At 36.2% G+C, this 15344-nt stretch overlaps 1 protein-coding gene and 1 long non-coding RNA gene across 2 annotated transcripts in view; one reads left to right on the top strand and one right to left on the bottom strand.

Moving 5' to 3' along the window:
* Nucleotides 1-15344, top strand: part of LOC102390748 (triadin) — a 215567-nt gene that overhangs the window by 174195 nt on the left and 26028 nt on the right. The window contains exon 9 of the mRNA XM_045161974.1: nt 12827-12904. Coding sequence (XP_045017909.1) covers nt 12827-12904 — 78 coding nt within the window. The remainder of the gene's footprint in view (nt 1-12826; nt 12905-15344) is intronic.
* LOC102390520 overlaps nt 1-15344 on the bottom strand; it is a 59375-nt gene that overhangs the window by 24500 nt on the left and 19531 nt on the right. The gene's annotated exons all lie outside the window — the stretch shown is intronic.

The raw sequence follows: 15344 nt of genomic DNA, 5'->3' as shown, positions 1-15344 counted from the left end.
AAAGCAAGCAATTTGCTGATAACTTTTAGCTGCCCTTGTTGGTTTTGTCAGTGAAAGGAATCTGGTATAGAAAGTACAAGCAGAGTGAACTGTGATTCTATTCTCAGAGGCACGAATGACTTCTCACCAAAATTACTGGAGGAATATTAGAATATGGTTTACTTTTAAATTTCCTGGGTTTCTATTAAGCTGCCCCTAAGTCCTGATAAAAGATCACCCAGTTCCATCATTAGATTTGTAGGCGAATTTTATTTTTAGTAGTGGGATTGACAGCAAATTGAGATAGAAGAGAGCATAGAGTAGATTTATCTCTAAGGTTGTTGGTAGGTCCTGAAGTTATTGAGAATGAAAATAACAGATTCTAGTAGTTTAGGAATTCATTTGGCAATTGACTATGCCAGCTGTTGTCTGTCAATAACCTCTTTGGTAGAATCCACAAGTCAAAAAGCCAGAAAAGATCTGAGACAGAAGGAGGCATTATTTATTCTCCATATTCAGATAGTTTACAAAAATGTCTAGTCTCTTACCTCTTAAAAAGGGAATTTGTTATTCTGCTTGAAAGCTTAAGTTTTAATGCATTTTGCAAATGTATTTTTGCAAATATTTTGGGAGCCTTCTTTTTTCTCTCAATTTCTCAACTTGCTACTCACATTTCTAATTATCAATAATTTATTGTGACTTGATTTTCAGTCTTTGAATAGATCAATAAAGTGTGTTGGATCTCTGAAAAGTAAACCAGAAAATTTAAGAAGTATTAAATTTTGACTCAAGAGTTATGATATATTCAGTCAGTAAGTTCAGACACTCAGTTGTGTCTGACTCTTTGCAACCCAACGGACTGTGGCATGCCAGGCTTCCCTGTCCATCACCAACTCCCAGAGCTTGCTCAAACTCATGCCCATTGAGAAGGTGATACCATCCAACCAATTTCATCCTCTGTCATCCCCTTCTCCTCCCACCTTCAATCTTTTCCAGCATCAGGGTCTTTTCCAATGAGTCTGTTCTTCTCATCAGGTGGCCAAAATATTGGAGTTTCAGCTTCAGCATCAGTCCTTCCAATGAATATTCAGGACTTATTTCCTTTAGAATGGACTGGTTTGATTTCCTTGCAGTCCAAGGGACTCTCAAGAATCTTCTCCAACACTGCAGTTCAAAAGCATCAACTCTTTGGTGCTCAGCTTTCTTTGTAGTCCAGTTTTCACATCCATACATGACTACTGGAAAACCATAGCTTGGACTAGGCTGACCTTTATTGGTAAAGTGGTGTCTCTGCTTTTTAATATGTTGGTCATAGCTTTTCTTCCAAGGAGCAAGCGTCTTTTAATGTCATGGCTGCAGTTACCATCTGCAGTGATTTTGGAGCCCCCAAAAATAAAGTCTCTCACTGTTTCCATTGTTTTCCCATCTATTTGTCATGAAGTGATAGGACTGGATGCCATGATCTTTGTCTTTTGAATGTTGAGTTTTAAGCCAGCTTTTCCACTCTCCTCTTTCACTTTCGTCAAGAGGTTCTTTGGTTTCTTTTCACTTTCTGCTATAAGGGTGGTATCATCTATGTATCTGAGGTTATTGATACTTCTCCTGGCAATTTTGATCCCAGCTTGTGCTTCATTCAGCCTGATGTTTTGCATGATGACTCTGCATATAAGTTAAATAACAGGGTGACAATATAAACTCCTTTCCCAATTTGGAACCAGTCTGTTGTTCCATGTCTGGTTCTAACTCTTGCTTCTTGACCTGCATACAGATTTCTCAGGAGGCAGGTAAGATGGTCTGGTATTCCCATCTCTTGAAGAAATTTCCACAGTTTGCTGTGATCCACACAGTGAAAGGCTTTGGCATAGTCAATAAAGCAGAAGTAGATGTTTTTCTGGAACTCACTTGCTTTTTCAATAACCCAGCAGCTGCTGGAAATTTGATCTCTGGTTTCTCTGCCTTTTCTAAATCCAGCTTGAACATCTGGAAGTTCACAGTTCACATACTTTTGAAGCCTGGCTTGCAGAATTTTGAGCATTACTTTGCTAGCATGTGAGATGAGTCCAATTGTGCAGTAGTTTGAACATTCTTTCGCGTTGCCTTTCTTTGGGATTGGAATGAAAACTGATCTTTTCCAGTCCTGTGACCACTGCTGTGTTTTCCAAATTTGCTGGCATATTGAGTGCAGCACTTTCACAGCACTTTCACATTTCACTACAACTTGCTGCTGAACAACTGTCAACTGCAGAATGTTGGATCCCACCAAAAGAGATACCCCACAACCAAGGGCAAAGAAGAAGCCCCAGCAAGACTGTAGCAGGGGTGAAATTGCATTTAGAATCAAGCTGCATACCCGCCAGAGATGCTCAAATGGTTCAAACTGTGCACACCAGGACCCAGAGACCCCACAGAGACTGAACCAGAATTGTGTTTGAGTGTCTCCTGTGGAGGTACAGGTCAGCAGTGGACTGCCGCAAGGGCAGGGGTTCTGGGTGCAGCAGACTTGGGTATGGCATAAGCCCTCTTGGAGGAGGTCGCCATTAACCCCACCATAGAGCCATCAGAACTTACACAGGACTGGGGAAACAGACTCTTGGAGGGCACAAACAGAACCTTGTGTGCACCAGGACCCAGGAGAAAGGAGCAGTGACCGCACAAGAGACTGACGCAGGCTTGCCTGGGAGTGTCCAGGAGTCTGTGGTGAAGGCGTGGGTCAATGGTGGACTGCTGCAGGGTTGGGGGCACTGGGTGCAGCAGTGCGTGCATGGGATCTATTGGAGGAGGTCACCATTATCTTCATAACCTCCACCTCAGGTCAAACAACAGGGAGGGAACACAGCCCTGCACATCAACAGAAAATTGGATTAAAGATTTACTGAGCACAGCCCCGCCCATCAGATCAAGACCCTTTCTCTCTCAGTCAGTCTCTCCCATCAGGAAGCTTCCATCAGCCTCTTATCCTTCTCCATCAGAGGGCAGACGGAATGAAAACCACAATCTTAGAAAACCAAACTGATCACATGGACCACAACCTCGTCTAACTCAGCGAAACTATGAGCCTTGCCACGTAGGGCCACCCAAGTTGAACGGGCCATGGTGGAGAGTTCGGACGAAACGTGATGCACTGAAGAAAGGAATGGCAAACCACTTCGGTATTCTTGCCTTGAGAACCCCATAAACAGCATGAAAATGTTCCCTTGGCATCTAATTTTCTTGAAGAGATCTCTAGTCTTTCACATTCTATTGCTTTCCTCTATTTCTTTGCACGGATGACTGAGGAAGGCTTTCTTATCTCTCCTTGCTATTCTTTGGAACTCTGCATTCAAATGGGTATATCTTTCCTTTCCTCCTTTGCCTTTAGCTTCTCTTCTTTTCTCAGCTATTTGTAAGGCCTCCTCAGACAACCATTTTGTCTTTTTGCATTTCTTTTTCTTGGGGATGGTCTATGATATATTAAATGTACTTATTTTTAGGGGGGTTTCCCTGGTGGCTCAGTGGTAAGGAATCTGCCTGCAGCTCAGGAAACTTGTAGGAGATGCGGGTTTGATCTGTGGGTCGTGAAGATTCTCTAGAGTAGAACATGGCAGCCTCCTCCAGTATTCTTGTCTGGGAAATCCCATGGATAGAGGAGCCTGACTGCAGTTTATGGGGTGGCAAAAGAGTCAGACACAACTGAGCAACAAAACAACAACAACAATGTATTCAGGGATATGCCATGTTATACTGACCAGGTTGGTAAACAACAGCCTTATTAGAACTGATACTTCTATTTTAGTAGCAATGATCAGTTAAACTAAATGAATAATAGCTCATCACTTATTAGTCAGTAAGATAGCATGTGCCAGGAGGAGGGCCATGCCTAGGGATGTAAATAAAACTTGAGATTTTTAACTCAAAATTTTATTGAAATTTTGTAATTTTTCTTAAAAATGATCCCTTTTTAATTCTATTGAATTAAGCATTTGTCATATTTGAAAAAATTGATTTCCAATAAAATAAGTCGCTGTTATATTTCTATCCCTCAACTCCTTAGAGAATAGGCAACTCCGTTTTGATAAAGTATGTTTGACATTGGAGAGCAGCATTTCAGAGACCTAATTTGAATTAATTATAACTTTGAAAATTGAATTGACATAACTGATGGTCAAAAGCATGCACTATTTGTATTTCAAATCATCTTCAAATGAAACAAGAATTAACATATCCATTACAAATATCATTATGCCATAATATAGGATACTGCACTTAAGATCTATTTTTTCTTAGTTATTATGAGTATCATTGGCTATAGAATTCCAAAGCTTAACAAAACAGCATTTGTACTGAGTTGAAATTGTCTACCATTATTCTAGATTTCATCATTTATTTTATTTGTTCCTTGTGCCTCATTGCTGTCTCTAAAATAAATGCAAACAGACAACATTCTGCTGTGAAGAACACTGAATTGAGAATCTGCATTCATGTATCATACTTATGTGTCACTTAGGTCAATGTAGCAAGTTGTTTAGCTTCTTTGAATTTCAGGGTTCTCAGTAAATTCTTAAGTTTCTTCAGGTACTAATATTCTTTTCGGGTTACATGTGTAGGTGTGTAATTCTTTAGGCTTGAAGCATACCAGAATGGGTAATTTACATAGTCTTTGCACTTGAGGGTAACTGTAGATTCAGAATATATTGGATGTGTTATATCGTGATTGGCTAATGAAGCTAGTTTTCTTTATCTTTGAACTTTAAGCTCAATTTTTCCCACTAATGGATAAAACTATTAAAGTTTCACTTTCATGGAAAGATTGGTACTCATAAATAAATTAGTAAAAGTTCTGACAGAAAGAAAATGAATACTTTGGCCTGGAACTGTAAATAACTGAAAAATAGAAAGCAAAAAATAAATTTTATCATGTGTTTTGTTGGAAGTATTCTGTACTCTGCTGAGATCTAAAAATACTGTAATTTGGTTTGTTCATATTCAAACACTCTAGAAACAGTGTAACAGAATAGCATGTAGTAGCATTCATTTATTCACTTACTCATGTGCTCATTTTCTCTTGTAGGTATTCATTTCTCTTAACTAAATATGTATGGATATTCCAGACTCTGTTCTCAAGTTGCTCATAGTCAAATGAGGATTAAAAACAGAAACAATAGCAATAACAAAAAATCCCAGCACAGACTTGTAAATAAACAAAGGCATTGAGAATCAGAAGATAAGTGTACACTGGCTATTCTGGGAACATAAGAGTTGTGAAGGGTGTGGCTGGAAGGGAATCAAGGAAGAGATTAAAGGCATTTCACTGGATGACTCCAAGGCGAGTAGGATAATTGTATCCTAAGTACATGAGATAGTTTTTATTTTTGTAAATTGAGACTGCACTCTATCTAATATGCCTCATAATCTCTTTTCATATCAGCTCTGACCTTTGTACTAAAAGAAAAATTTACAGCTCGTATTACCTATTTGTCTATTTTTTCCATATTTACTGTCTGCCTATTGCCTCATCTTATGTATAAATATGATTTGCTCTGGGGTTGACAGAGATATAATTTGGATAGCTAGAAGGAAATATTTAAGAAAAGTGAAGAAATAGTAATTCTGCAAGTTTTTAAAACCTCCAAGTTGACAGTCTATCTAGAATTGTCAAAATGAGATCAGGGACCAAGATGGGTACTTGAGGTCAATTTAATATCTAATTAATGTTAAGTAGAATATGACCAGTGAAGAAAACTATGAGACTTTTAATCTTAGGAAGTGAATCTTTAAAGATCTTATAAGAGTTATTAGTCATTTATGACAATGGGTAAAATAATTGTCATTTATCTTGACCTTCCAAATAAATATTCAATAAATAGAAAAATAAAAATGAAGTGAAAAATGTTTATCTTAAATGCTTTTGAGGTATAACCTTGGTTAGGCCACTTTTCCTTCTAGAGACTATTTTTGTCCACCTGAAACATGAGGGTGTTGAAATAACTGATTTCAAAGATCTCTTCCATACCCTAAAACTCTATGATTGTGATTCCATGCATCTATTTTTATTAAATCCTGGATATCAGTTATTCTGTCATAATCAAGGTGTAAGAATAAATGAAACAATGATATGATCTTAAATCAATCTCATTTCCTTTTTCAGTTGGCTTTTCCATGGTAGAATTATTTCTAACTTATAAATTGGAGATGAAGACGAAAACACACTAATATTACCTTTATCATTTTTAATAAAAGAAATTATGAAATATGTGACTTCTATTCCTTGCTTTCCATCAAAGCAAATAGGCAAATATGTAATAGCACATGGAAATATTAGGGAAACTTTTTATCAGGATGCAAAGAAACCTTTCCAGTAGAAACATTTTGGCCTGGAGGATGCTCTTTGATCTAAGTAGTTGAAGCTTTTGGTGTTTTAAACACCCATATAGTAGGGTTGCATTACCAAATTATACTAAATAACCCATTTGCTTAAAAGTTTTCTAAAATCATGAAAAAATATCTTGAAAATTAATTACCAATATGCTGTACTTTTAGAATAAGCCAACAAAGCAGCTATGACTTATACTTCAATGTCTTCTATATAAATCCTTTGGCAAAATGGAAAACTGTGTAATTCAAGTGACAACAATGACTAAGCAATTAGTCCATAAATAGCATCTAGCTAAGTAAGTAGGAAATTTCCTGCCCTTATCTGAATATTTCTCATTTGTTCCCAGATGCTCAAGCCAAATTGTCAGTCATCTTTGATTTCTTTCCTGCACTTACCATATCAAACTCACTTAAAAAAATCCTACTGAGTTTGTATAAAAATGCACTCTGAATCCATCCATTTATCTACAGTTTCTAAGTTTTTCATTGACCATATCTTTAAAAATTCCATCTATTATTCTAAATAGCACTTCTTATTACTCTTCCTTGATACATTTTTAATAAGATGCTTATTTTCATTTTACTTATTTAGTTGATATTTTTTCTCTCTGCCCAGTAGAATCTCAGCTCTGTGAAACAGGTGATTTTGTCTGTATTGGTACTGCTGTAACTCCATATCCTAAGAAAGTGCCTAGAACTAAATAGGCCCTCAGGTACATTTTTTGCAGGAACAACTACATCTCTACTGCAACACCTAGACCAGGCTCATGTCATCTCTCACCTGGGTTTTTTCAACAGTTTCCAACTGATCTGCTGCTGCTGCTTATATCTTTTCCTTTGCAAACATTATTTTTGTTCACACAGCAGCCAGTGAGTTTTTAAAACCCTATGTGTCATACTAAAACAGTTCAAAAGTTTACCATTACCCATAGAACATATCCAGACTCACAAGAGCAGCCCAGAATGCTCTGATATGAGCCTATTGCTACTCTCCAGCACCAGTGACCTTTAAGCAATCCAGGCTGTTCCTAGCATAGGCATTTTAACTAGCCTTTCCCTGCCAGGAATCCTTTCATCCGGCCTCTCCTGAGGTTTACTCTTTTGTATTCAAGTCAGAACTTGTGTCTCCCATTTGGAGACAGAGAGATCCTTGATACATTGTGCAGTTGTCCTGCAGTCTGTGTACTTACACAAAGGCCCCCTGCTCTTCTTTCATCTCAAGATTTGGACTGGAGTGGCAAGTGACCCGACCAGTTGGGAAGAGCTGCTTCTTAATTTTGCACTAAGCAAGCCCTCCTCCTCAAACCTTACCACCATGGACAGCACACGCACAGAAAGGAGACAATTTGAGCAAAACATCATAGGTTAGTGGAGTTCTGCTCAGTGCTAACCCGGTTCTTCCTTTTCCAACCAATTTAGTGTCATCTCTTTCTCACAGTCATTGTCTGCCTCACCACTCTGTTTTGATGTCCCTCCATTTCTGACATCTGAAATTATCAGTCTTGCTTGTTTGTCACCTATCTCCCTTCATCTTTAATGTAAACTTTATAACAACACAGCCCTTCCCTCTCTTCCCTGTGGTCCCTCACCGATTTTATTTGTACTGTTATGCCCAGGAACCCTCACAACAACCCAACTGGAAGAGACATTACTGTTCTTGTTTCACCCTGAAACATTCTTAACATCTGAGTCCTCAGTTAAGTGGTAATTGCCTGTTTACACATATCCTTCACAAGATCAAGTACAAGGGATGCAAAGTTATATATATAGAAATTAGCAATACACAAGTGGGAGTTATAAAGATGCCTATGACTGAAGTAAAAACCTTGGATCTGTCCACCTCATACAAACTCTTGAGCTTCAGGTTCCTTATTCTTCATTTTATAGGCAAATTCACCAAGTCTGGGATTATTGTATGAGTGATATCTTAATTTTTTTAATAAGTAGGGGGAAAAGGGAAGAGTTACTGACACTCTAAACACCTCTGCTCCATTCCCTCCATTTTAGAGGTAGTCCAAAAGGACAAGGCAGAGAAAGGAACCCTCAGTAAAGAAACTTGAAGGTCAACTTGTCCCTATTTTAATAAAGACACTAGCACAATTACTACATGTCTCAGCCTAAAATATAAACCATATTTTCATTTAATTTTAATATTTGTTCAATTCTAAACTTTGAAAATATTATTCTATATGTTATAAAAAATAGTCCAGGAACCTTGTGCCAGCAAATAAAAGCAATACTATTGCTTTAACATACTTGGCAATAGTTTTCTTACTAATTTCAATTTTTCCCATTTTATGTTCATCATAGAGCCCCAGGTGGCTCAGTGGTAAAAAATCCGCCTGCCAATGCAGGAGACACAAGCTCGATCCCTTGGTTGGAAAGATCTCCTGGAGAAGGCGGGAGATGGCAACGCCCTGCAGTTTTCTTGCCTGGGAAATCCCATAAACAGAGGAGCCTGGCAGGCTCCAGGGTTGCAAAAGGGTCGGACACGACTTAGTAACCTAGCAAACAACAATAGATGCACAAATGCTTTAAATACTATTGACAGAATGAATTGGGATAGGTGTTTGTAATTAATCACAGTTTATACTTTTTCAAGATGTAAATGAATTTTAACTCAGTGGTCATTTACAAGAGTGACACTCCCTCTGTCATGAGATCTATCACTTCATTGTTTGCGGCGCAGGAGGCCTTTCAAAGTCTGTAGTCTCCTGGATGTACTGGGTACCTCCTTGAAAATGCAATGGGGGCCCAAGGGAAAAAAAAATAACTATCAAGCATTAGAGTAAAAAATATCCTCAATATTTGTTTCAAGATTTAGGAGGTAGACTTTAGTTATCTAGAGATGGTTTAGAACTAGGAAATCTCCTTTGATTAAAAAACTAGGTAAATCAAGCTTCAGTATTGTGAATTGCTTTTTCCTTCACATTACCTGAATTCTGCTCATAGCCTCCTTCTTGATTTGAGATTCTGAGTAATTCATTATTTCTAGTAAAGTAAAGAAAACATCAGTATCTTAGATCATTAGGAGGAATGCATACTATATGTCATCCCCAGTGGAATTAGACTAAACCGAAAGCAATCATATTGACTTGAGTGAGAAAAAACTCAGAACAATAAAATATTGGCAGCTTACAAACATGAGATTCAGGTATTATGGAAATAAGCCAGTCAAAATCACTCACGGAACAAAAATAAAGCCAATTCACTGTGTTTGAATGTCAGAGGGATTTTCAGGTAATAGCTTGTAAAATGAAGGGCACCTTTAGAGATCCAATGTAAATTTCAACAACGTAAATTCTTCCTTTAGAGAGTAACAATCCTCACAAATTCCAAAGAAATATATTCCTAATAAAATGATAAGCCTCTTTCCTGTAAATGAGTTCTGCTATTTCTGTCATGTTTAATTTTATCTGTTATTATGTCTTTGTTGTCTTCTTCAAAAGTCTGTTTCAAGTCCTCTTGTGTAATTAGGTGGGATATAAATTGTAAATATATTGTAGGAGAAAGAATATTTTGAGTATTTACTATGTGTTAGATGTTTCATTTCTTAATCCTCACAACAGCTGACAAAAACTCTCCTCATTTTAGAAAGGCCATGAAGCTTGGATACTTCATGACATTTTCAAATTCACACAGATTATAGGCAGTGGAGCTGAAACTCCCATATTTATTTGATTCCAATCATGTAGGCTTTATAATAAACAGCTTGCTTTCATTATAAAATTATATTATTAATATATCCATAAATTATTATATAGATATAATTTTATATTCATTCATATAGAAAAAATAGTCTGTAATTTCAGTAGCATTTTCTGACATTATTTGAACACAAAAGAGGCCTTTTCTGTAAGTCAGTACCAGAGAGTCAGGTGTCATTCTCAAGTATGACATGCCTGATTTGTTTTGGTGACCCTTAACAAAACAAAAACTTGCCCTGAGCTAATAATTCCCCTGCCAGAGCTACCTAGCTCTGTCACTCTAGAGGCAAAAAAAAAAAAAACAAAAAAAAACCTGTTTTTTTTTTTCTTTTTCTGTTGGTGATACTTCCCTACTGAGTCTACTGTCTCACCATCATGCGGTTGTCCATTTTAGAGAGTATGATATTGTTTATTATAGTTGTAGAGAATTTCTGATATAAACTGCACTTTGTACTTTATGTTGCAGAAATACCTGTTTGATTGTTTTAATAGTTCTATGTATCTTGGCATCCAGGCTTTTTTTTTCCACTAGATAATCGCTGTCGGCTATCCCTCCCTCTCCTCCTCCATTCTTTACTTGGGAAACTCTCTTCAGGCTTTTAAATGCAAGAATCATTCTGTGACATCTCCTCTGTGTATATTATTTCCCATCATCACACTATGTTATAATAATCTGTCTGTAAATCTGTTTTAGCCATGATGTTGGGAACTTCTTACAAGCAGAGTTGGAGATTAATGTTTTTCCTGTGCTGAGATATAATAAGTGCTAAGTTAAAAAATTAAATAATGACTTCAGAGTTCCTCCAGGAAAATATATGAAGATTTTGTAGTCTAAATTATAAACTATTCCCTATGGAAAGAATTGAATACATTCAAAAATAAATTCTTAAATGGCTGATCAAAACTAAGATCATACATTACTGCTATTCAAGGAAGTATTTGACAGCAGAGAAATCAGTTTAATTTAAACAAGCAGGATCCCTTGAAGATATTTTTGAAAGCCTTATTATTTAGAAATAATTGATTTATGGATGTTCATGGTCACTTGTATTTAAGCTTTAGTTACTTAATTGACTCCTTCCTCAGTCTAGATTCTCTATAGATTTTAAAAGCTACAAAATACCATCCTATTTTAGAAACATTTTTTAAAGGACAGCTTTCAAGCAAAATTTGGGAGAGAATACTCCCTAGTGTACATCCCTTTGGCTTACAAAGATGGTGGAAAGTCAGGGTGGAAACTCCACTCCTCTCTCTCTCTTCATCCTTACATGTGATGGACCTTTACATGTGACTATCTTTAATTGCCTTAGGTAGTCTGAGAGGAAGTTTCAGCACCTCAAGTCCACTTCTTAGGAGCTGAGCCCCTGAATCCCTGTTCACTTCAGTTTAAACTGCAAAATGAAAATTATACCTGCATTCTAAGCATCTTATGAAGATTAAATGACTTCATACCTCAAAACTGTTTGGGATCATTCTAGGCATATGTATAGTAAGCACTGTATAAATATTAGCTAGGGAAAATCAATGTGGCACAAACTCCTTTTTTAATGTGCCCACCCATCCTTACCTTTTCCTTGCTTACTGAAAAATGAAATTCCATGTTACATTCCATCTTTCCATCTTTGCTTTCATTAGGAAAATAATCAGTACTAATATGGATGTATACTTTTCTAGATATATGGCATGGCCTGCATGAAAATATGCTTTGCTTCTGTGCATATGGGTGTGCTCAGTAATCCATCTGGATGGGTTTAACAGCTAAAAGTAAATCCTTCAATGAGTGGCGAGTAACCTCTTCTACTCAGCTTGAGGGCCTGGAGTTCCTCCCTTCTTTGCCACCACAGAAGGTGTTGTGTGTGCAGCTCTGGCTGCTAATCCACAATTCACCAGAGCAAACTAATTTTGACAAATTCTAAAAGAGGAAGACTTCTAGTAAGCAGGCAGGTCTGCTAGCATTCAATAATATCTAGTTGTCAGTGAAATTTTAGAAAGTGCATATATATGCCCGTGTTGATTCTTAGATTTAAAAGAGACACACAGCAGGAGTTTATGAAATGAAAATGAATGATAAAAGATCTTGCAAGCATTTCATATGGGATTATACATTAGTTAATGTTTACAGTTCATGGCCAGGACGGTTTTGTTTAATTAAAGAAATCACTTGGGATAGGGAAGTATTGAGAACAACTGTGAGATTTAATGGTTCATAATAAGCCTAGAGATGAGGGAGGCTTTAAGTTTCTATAAAACTGAATATATTTTCCCTTTGGCCCATTATTTACTTAACTGCGGGTCATTTATTTTGGCAGGAGAAAATGTACCTGTTCAATATCAAAAGGCCTATGAATTTTAATTTTCCTTTATTGCCTTATTATATCACTTGAGAATTTTTAGTTAAAAGAATAAAATGGTGATTTTTCTATGTATTAGGGTTCCTCTTAGCTTCTGTGATTTCAGTTTCCATAATTTGAAGTGCATATTGAAAATAATTGCTTTATTTGAATACATGTAGGTTTTTCATTAATAAAGTCCAGTAGATATATTTGACATTGTATATATATATATAAGAAAAGAAATATATTCAGAAATAACTCTGAAGATAACTGAATCTTTGTATGTATCTACTTAAAGATCTCACCTAATATCAATTTTCTTATTGCATAATAATATGAATTTATACTTTGGATTATGAATTATGCATGTTGGGGACAGATCTAGCTATTTTATTTATGTATATTAAATTTATTAATAATTTTTTTTCAATATCTATTCCTGCATTGTGTGCACAGGGCAGAGCCCAGCCATACCACCTCCGTTACCAACAGAACAAGCTTCCAGACCCACTCTTGCATCACCTACTCTTGAAGGCAAGTATTTTATTTTTCCAAAGATCATCTCTATTGTAGATAGAATATAGAGAAACAAAGCAAAATAGTTGTTGCAGCAACAACAAAATCCATCTTTTCTCATAGTTTTAGTATGTCTAAGCTACAGTTTACTCTTCCTAAAAGTACAATTTGCTCCTATTTAGAACACCAAAAATTTCCTCTTGAGATTATACATTGGCGGCCATCGGCTTCCAGAAGGATGACCAGCTTCATACTCTGGAAATCAAGCCAGGAAGTATAGGGTCAAAGGGACAGATAATACCTTGTAATTCTTGAATAGGAAAGTCAAGAAAACATTGTATGCTTATTATCAGGAATTATACACTCATGTTAGCCTATTCTCTCCTCTATACCTTATTTATATTCTGTCCCCTAAATCCACTCCCCAATAAATTTCCAATAATTAGGAGAAAATGTTGGAGATTTTCAGCTCTTCTTATGTATCCTCCAAGCCCCTCCTACAAAGATAACCCAGGTCCTATTGATAACCTCTTGTAACTTAGAAAGATGGTAGTAACTTTGTGCCTTAGGAAATAATATAGTGATTAGCAGCCTGTGTTCTACAATCACACAGATCTGGGTCCAGACTTTGGTTCTGCCCTTTTCTACCTGGATGACCTTAAATGTGATACCTAAACTTTCAGACTTTTTATTAGTAAAATACTGATGCTCATACTACTACTACTACTACAAACAAGTGTTGTAAAGGTAGAATAAAACTGTAACAATTGCAAAATTTTTATTTTTGTATTTGATAGTGATGACCTTAGGAGTTTCTTTAACTTCATTTTATTGGCTTACTACAACTGTCCACAAAGAATAGTTTGTAGATCACCAGCATCAAGATCAATTGTAAAGCTCATTAAAAAAAAAATACATATTCCTACCACATCTTAGATCTAGTGAATCAGATTCTCTGGCAATTCAGAGAGGAAAATCTGTATTTTTAACAAACTCCTCAGTTGAGTCTTATATACATTAAATTTTAAGAGCCTTTGGCTTATGTTTATGTGTAAAAATGACTACAAATCCAAGCAGTTATTTTACACCAAATATATAAAGTTGGTAGCCTGCTTCAAATCATTTTTAAATTTATTTTTTTATGACACCTAAAAAAAATAAATTAATATTTTTATTTTTTAATAAAATCTGAATGCCTTGGTTGAAAGATACATTGTCTAATTGACCACAGACACAGAAGTCATTTGGCTATACATTTCTGTTTCAGTCAATACATTTATTTATGTTACAGTCAGTAGCCAGGGGAGGATTTCAGTAGCTGAGCAGGTGAAGTTTTCCTAAGTTTAGATTGAAATACCAGTGTGTTCTATGTACTTTTATGGCCAGATTCTGACCAAATCATGCCTGTGGCTATGCTGTATTCAACTCACATTTATTTAGAATATTTTTATGTTGGCTGTGGGTATATGCATTTCTTATTCGATGTCTCAAAACCCTGTAGATATTATTATCAATGATTAACAAATTTAGACTTGGAGTTTATTTTTTTTTAACTAGTATACAGAAGGACTTAGATTCTAGCCCTGACTTTCTAGATCTATAGCCAAGGATCTTTCTATCACATTACTATGCAGACTTTGAAGTTTGAGGATTGTAACTTAATGTTTTATGAGACATCAACAACTTTGGTAACATGAAGGCATAACGTTTTGTGCTTCAGATTTCAGGCAGTTCTATGATAGACATATCATCTTCTAATGTCAATCAAGGGTACCCTAGCAATGTGTATCAATATTTAAATATACACAGAGATCACCTGGGGATCTTTGACAATGAAAATTCTGATTTGCTAGGTCAAGGGTAAGGCCTGAGATTCTGTATTTTCACCAAGCTCCCAAATATTGCTGCTGCTTCTCCAGTACTTCATCTGAGTAGTAAAGTCCCACCTGGTTTAGGAGGCAGGTAGAGAGCAATTGAATATTCCTAAAAATACTTTCAACTTAGTAGTAATCACCTAAATGACCTACTACTGGCCAAATGTCCTTCAAAATAACTGGAATGGCACACATGGAAAAATTTTGATTGCTAGTTGTGTGGGGGAAAAGCAAAAGGTTTCAAGCCACATACCTAAGCATTGTAGAAAGGCAAGAGAGCAAGAGAAATGCCATTGGGATTGAGGGAAAGGTTACATTATACTTGTAAATTATAACAACCTTATTATATATTGTATGCAAGATATTTTGAGTTGGTCAACTACAAATTGAATGAATTAGCAGTTGCAAATTTCAAATAAAAATACAATCTGTAAGTCAGTTCTGTATCAGTACCAATCTGAAGAAAAGAATTTGGTTATTAGAGACCATGATTTAATGAAAAGTTCATGTAAAGTCTTACTCCAAGAGTCCAAATAAGTAACACTTCTTGAATATTTAGAGAATGATACAGATATAGTCCAAGG

This window comes from Bubalus bubalis, chromosome 10, assembly GCF_019923935.1.
Source record: "Bubalus bubalis isolate 160015118507 breed Murrah chromosome 10, NDDB_SH_1, whole genome shotgun sequence".
Classification (NCBI taxonomy): Eukaryota; Metazoa; Chordata; class Mammalia; order Artiodactyla; family Bovidae; genus Bubalus; species Bubalus bubalis.
The sequence above is the reverse complement of the archived record's forward strand: the minus strand, read 5'-3'. Positions and strand labels throughout refer to the sequence as shown.